General features: G+C 39.4%; 2 protein-coding genes across 2 annotated transcripts; both read left to right on the top strand.

Annotated features, from left to right (window-relative positions):
* The first annotated feature begins 346 nt into the window (after window positions 1-346).
* On the top strand, window positions 347-1,684 carry LOC106378835 (uncharacterized protein At3g43530-like). The gene is made up of 5 exons (XM_013818898.2): window positions 347-628; window positions 733-840; window positions 933-976; window positions 1,019-1,080; window positions 1,191-1,684. Exons 1-5 carry the CDS (start codon window positions 347-349, stop codon window positions 1,682-1,684), a joined length of 990 nt encoding a protein of 329 aa, XP_013674352.2.
* A 16-nt stretch (window positions 1,685-1,700) lies between these two features.
* On the top strand, window positions 1,701-2,042 carry LOC106378836 (tol-Pal system protein TolA-like). The gene has a single exon (XM_013818899.1). The coding sequence runs from the start codon at window positions 1,701-1,703 to the stop codon at window positions 2,040-2,042; it is 342 nt and encodes a 113-aa protein (XP_013674353.1).
* Window positions 2,043-6,000: the final 3,958 nt, after the last annotated feature.

Genomic DNA, 6,000 nt, shown 5'->3' with positions numbered 1-6,000 from the left:
GAAAGTCTTTAAAGCTTTCAGGAAAATGTTATATTGACACGGCGATAAGAAATATACAAATGATCCTGAAAAAAGAGGAGGTGGAATGGTTCATAGAGCACCCACAGTTCCAACATTTTTTCCATATTAAAAACCGAAAGCAAAAGTGGATGGGGATGTGGCTTCTCGTTTTGCGATCAGCTTATGTAGCGAAGAAGTATGAGTTACGGTTTATCGTTAATGGCGTCCCAATCCGATACTCTCTCAGAGAATTCAGACTCATTTCTGGACTATACTGCCATGAGTATCCCCCAACCATGAGAGGTTGGGTGGTACAACATTCATGAACAAGTATTTTGGAGGGAAAATGATTACATATGCTGACCTGCAGAAGCAGATGTTGGCAATGAAATCAAAGCCATATCAGGATCGTCTAAAGATGGACGCTCTGTACTTCTTAGCCAGTATCCTCATCGGAGGCCGAAAGAGTGGAGAGGGAGCATCACTTATGGACAGTTTCTTCCAAACTGTTGTTGATGACCTAGATGCGTGTATAAAGTTCCCTTGGGGGCGGTATGCATTCCAACATAACTTGAAGGATGTCTCTAGCTTCTTGGAGAAATGCGACACGGTTGTGCCAACGAGTTGGGTTTTTACAAGCTTTCCTATTCCTTTGGAGGCATTATTAAGCTCTATTGTACTTAATTGTCTTATTGTTAAGTTTATGGGAATGTCTTTTTGTTGTGTTCGTAGTTGTTGGCGCTTGAGGCAATTCCAAGCTTGAGGAACCATTTCCGAGAAAGTGTGAATGGTGCACGCCCTGGGTACACGCCCTGGTTGCCCGCGGATGTGCAAGATGCAGTACAAAGGCAAAGGTGGAACCAAGGCATTCAGTTTGAATGCAGTGAACATGAATCTTGGTGATAGTAAGGTAATTGATGTTTTATGTGTAGTCGAAACAAGGAGAAGAGACTTATGAAAACTTGGTGAAACTAAGGTAAGTAATGTTTTATGTGTATTTGGCACATGATATTGCGAGTATCTTGGTAGCAACAGCGGCTGAGAAGGAAATTCTGGAAAGCATAGGGATGGGCAAGGAAAGTTGTGGGGCCGATGACAACGTGGTGCATCAGTCGATCGTTGGACCAAGATAATACAGAAAGGGAAGAAACAAGTTTTTTTTGAAGAGCAGTTTGGTATCGATTTTGCAGCTCGTACAGCTCAGGTTGAAGGTCCCACCATTCCTGCTATTGGAGGAGGATCCAATAATGCCAAATCTGGACAGACTGATGCATATTCGGTGGAGGCTCCTGGAGTTGAGCCTTTAAAAGCGATGGAAGGTCGGCTTATGAATGCAATCTCGGATGGTACGAAGGAAGTTAACAAAAAAGTCAAGTCATTGTCTGACCGGCTAACTCTTGTAGAAAACGAAGTGAAAAGTCTTAGGGTAAGTGTTTCCGGAATGAGGGAACTGTCGTCGGAAGGGGAAAGTGATAATCCGTTCGACCAAGATGGTAGTGATAATCCGTCGGAGGAAGATGGTAGTGATACTCCGTCGGAGGAAGATGGTGGTGATACATTATCGGAGGCACATAAAGATGGTGGTTCTAAGGATGATAGTGTTCTTGCTATTGCAAACCAAGTGCAGAGTGAACATGGTAATGGTGATGACGACATGTACTGCAGAGATGTCTGCAGCGGCTGAGCAGCTCGAGACTGAGATGCTTGAGAAGGAAAATGCTGAGAAGAAGAAAAAGAAGAGGGCGAGAAAAGATGATGGAAAAGAATTACTTCTTTCGAAACAGCCAAAGGTTTGCGATAGGGGGAGGAGTCCCATTTGGACAAGAGCCCAAGAGGAGGCAGCTCAGAAGGAGGCAGCTCGGAAGGAGGCAGCCCAGAAGAAGGACGCCAAGCTGAAGGGAGGTGAAAAGAAGCAGACGAAGAACACAGCTGAGAAGAAGGCAGCTCAGAAGGAGGCAGCAGCCCAAAAGAAGGCAGCCAAGAAGATGAAGACATGTAGAAAGAACAAGCAGACAAAGAAGAGAGGTAAGAAGACGTTGTGAAATCCGTGTGTGGTTGTTTTAATAATGTCACAAGTAATTGGTTGAACTATATTCGGTTTGTATGACTTCCTTGAATTCCCCTATGACTTTCTTGTTTGTTGTTGAAGACTTATGTTGTTTGGGACTTTTTGGTTTGTTGTCGAAGACTTGTGTTATTTGTAGAACTGTTTAGAGTAGGTGAAACTTTTCAAAGTTTCAGTTTCATCTTCGTCAACTACGTCAACTTCGTGAAACTAAAGTAAATTGGAACTGCGTAAAGTAGGTGAAACTTTTCAAAGTAGGGGAATGAGCAAGTAGGGGAATGAGCAAGTATGAGAAACTGTGTAAAGTTAAACTTTTATCTTAGTCTAACTTCGTGTAACTAAAGTAATTCATGAAAGAGCAAAAGGAGCAAGTATGGGAAACTGTGTAAAGTTAAACTTTCATCTTAGTATTACTTCGTGAAACTAAAGTAATTCGTGAAAGAGCAGAAAGAGCAAGTATGAGAAACTGTGTAAAGTTAAACTTTCATCTTAGTCGACCTTCGTGTAACTAAAGTAATTCATGAAAGAGCAAAAAGAGCAAGTATGAGAAATTGTGTAAAGTTAAACTTTCATCTTAGTCTTACTTTGTAAAACTAAAGTAATTTGTGAAAAAGCAAAAATAGCAAGTATGGAAAACTGTGTAAAGTTAAACTTTCATCTTAGTCTTACTTCATGAAACTAAAGTAACTTGTGAAAGAGAAAAAAGAGCAAGTATGGGAAACTGTGTAAAGTTAAACTTTCATCTTAGTCTTACTTCGTGAAACTAAAGTAATTCGTGAAAGAGCAAAAAGAGCAAGTATTGGAAACTGTGTAAAGTTAAACTTTCATCTTAGGCTTACTTCGTGAAACTTTTAAATTGATTGTCTTCGATAACAATTATTCCATAACATAAGATAATAGGAACATGATCCGATCTTTCAACATCATCCTTAAGCAAATAACAGAGATATTCCACAAGGACAACAACAAAAGAAAGACTTGCTAAGAGCCAACACATGTCGTGGATTGAACGCATGTCATGGACTGGTAGGATTCAGACGGTTAAGCTTATACTTGAGTTCAGTAATCTCTGCAGCCATCACATCAACACGCTTCCTTAACATTTGAACCTTTTCCTGGACACCTGAAAGTATCAAAATATGTACATAAAACCCGAAAGAATCCAAAAATTACCTCGAAATTTTTGCAAGTGAAGTATTTTCTCCCTGGTAAAGTGTCAAAATCGGTTTGATACTTCAGATCCCGTGACATCTCGTTGATGATTTCCCCCCCCCCAACAAGGGCATCTGGTCGGAATCCCACACTCGGCATCCATCACGAAGTCAAGCATGTCGATGTCATCCTTCAACGCCTTCATCTCCCTGTCCTCCTCATATGGATGAGTCATGATTCTGAGTATCCGAGTTAGGAAGAAAGAAGAAAGCTCGAGAAGAGAGGGTTCGAAGAGAAATCTGAAATCTCGAGAGAGAAGAGAAATCTAGAGAGAGACTGAATAGTGGATAAATGAATGGGGGAAACAAAAAAAAAAGGAGTCGATTCGATTCCGCATCGATTTTTGGGGAGAGTCAAAACTCAAAAAAATGGGTGGAAAAATTCGAAAAGCTCGGTGGAAAAAAGTTTATGTGCTTATAGTTTCACATAGTTTGTAGTTATACAAAAACCTTTACAGTTTTACTTTTCTGTTATTTGCAATTGTTTTAGTTTTACTGTACTTAGATGATTAGTGTTATAGTTATACCAGCTATATTATGTTTTCTATATGCATTTCTAATCTGGACATGTAAAAATAATTTTGATTTCTTGATATATATAACTTTTCTATTCACACAATGTAAATAATGTCCACGAAAAAAATCTATCATAACAATGTATTTCCTCCCCGATTATTAGAAAATGTGATCCAGATATTAAAATTTTCCAGTTAACGTGATCCGGATTTCAGAACTATGAATAAGTAACGTGATCGAATAAGTAATGTGATCTAAAGTGCCAGTAACGTGATCGAAGTGAAATATAAATCATCAATAATATAAGGAAGTTTCACCAAGTTGTACAATCATACAATGCAGTCACGTAATGCAGGTTTCACAAAGTTTTACAATCATATAGCGCAGGTTTCACCAAGTTTTACAATAATATAACGCAGGTTTTCACCAAGTTTAACAATAATATAACGCAGGTTTCACAAAGTTTTCCTTGAGTTCCATGTGTTCCTTAAATTGCTTGTGATCCATGTGTACCTTCAGTCATTTTTGTTCCTTGCGATCCTTGAGTCCCTTGTGATCCATGTGTTCCTTGTGTTCCATGCGATCCTTATGTTCCCTGCGAGCAGTTGAACCAGCGACCCAAATTCCTATTCGGCACATACTTATTAGGACGGGGCCGCCTTTCTCCTGCCGAAGGAAACCTTTTTTCTGAGTTCTTCCCTTTTTCATAGTATGGTGGTAAGGGACACTTTTCCTCGACTTCTTTTGGAATGATCCAATCAGACATATGAGGGACTGGATATATAGTCTTTCGATACACCAAAGCCCACATACTAATCAAGTAATAATGTGAGATTATATCATACATGTCACTCAACTCTATTGGTCTATCATGCTTCTAACACTTAACGGCAGCGCCTATTGCATGGACATATGGGTATCTATCTATATTAAACATCGTGAAACTGCACGTTTCATTCTGCAAATCCACCAAATAAGTCTTCCCGTCTTTTCCAATAACACTGTATTCAAGCATAAAAGTGTTCAGCGGAGTCACTGTAAGTTTTTCACTTTTCGGTACTCTCTTATGCATTTTGTTCTCCACTAAAGGAACCAATTTTCGAGATGACGGTCCGGCTGCTGCATCCTTCCTATGTCTGTTGAACCACTCAGCCATTTTATCAATAACTGTATCAAGCATAGGCAGTAAAGACATCTTTCGTGCCTTTTCAAATAGCGCATTCAAAGATTCCGCACAATTAGAAGTGTCTATGTTGTACCTTGCATCGGGGAAATGACACTTCGCCCATTTTTTGACATCGACACTTTTATCAAGATATGTAGCACACGATGGATACCTCTCCCTAAACTCTTGATACTTCTGTTCAAACTCTGCCTCTAAATAAACTTATGCAACTTTCATGAATTGTTCTGCAACTTCGTCCCGGCCGTATCTGACATGACCTTTCACATTGTGCGATAGATGCCATATACAATACCGATGTTTAGACATCGGATACACTTCAGTAACGGCTTTAATGAGACTTGGATTTCTGTCTGAAACGAACACCAATTCGTCGAATTCGGTATAACAATTTTCAGAGTTGTGAAAAACCAATTCCAGCTTACCTTTTTCTCCCCATCAACAACAATAAAAACTATAGGATAATGGTGATGGTTTGGATCCTGAGCCGTGGCAATAATTAAAACACCACCTTCAACAGTCTTCAGAAAAGTTGCATCCACAGTGATGACTTTCCTCATGTATTCAAACTCTTGAATAGAAGCTCCCAACGTAACCAATAGGTATTTGAACCTTTTGTTTTCATCCAATAACAAACTTGTTTTTGTATTTGGGTTCACCTTCTCTAACATATACAAATAAGAAGGCAATCTTTTGTATCCTTCCTCGAGACTATCACGCAAATCCGCAACAGCTTGTTGTTTCCCTCTCCAACATGTCGCATACGACACTTCCACACTGAAATGATCCTGGATAGATTGATCACGTCCCTGAATGATCATCCAACGATTGTGATGATGAAATAAGAAGTGGAGTGAGATGATACTTCTAAGAGTTGCGGAATTGGCTCTCAGACTATCGGGTTTTGCTTGCAATGTAAGGATGAATCTGAAATACACTAGACAAGCTTTGATCAAACAAGATTCAAAGATAATTTTTATTAGAAAAGAGTTTGATGATTTTATTGAGGAATTTCGTCCATAATA

Source organism: Brassica napus, chromosome A3, assembly GCF_020379485.1.
Source record: "Brassica napus cultivar Da-Ae chromosome A3, Da-Ae, whole genome shotgun sequence".
NCBI classification, from domain to species: domain Eukaryota; kingdom Viridiplantae; phylum Streptophyta; class Magnoliopsida; order Brassicales; family Brassicaceae; genus Brassica; species Brassica napus.
The sequence above is the reverse complement of the archived record's forward strand: the minus strand, read 5'-3'. Positions and strand labels throughout refer to the sequence as shown.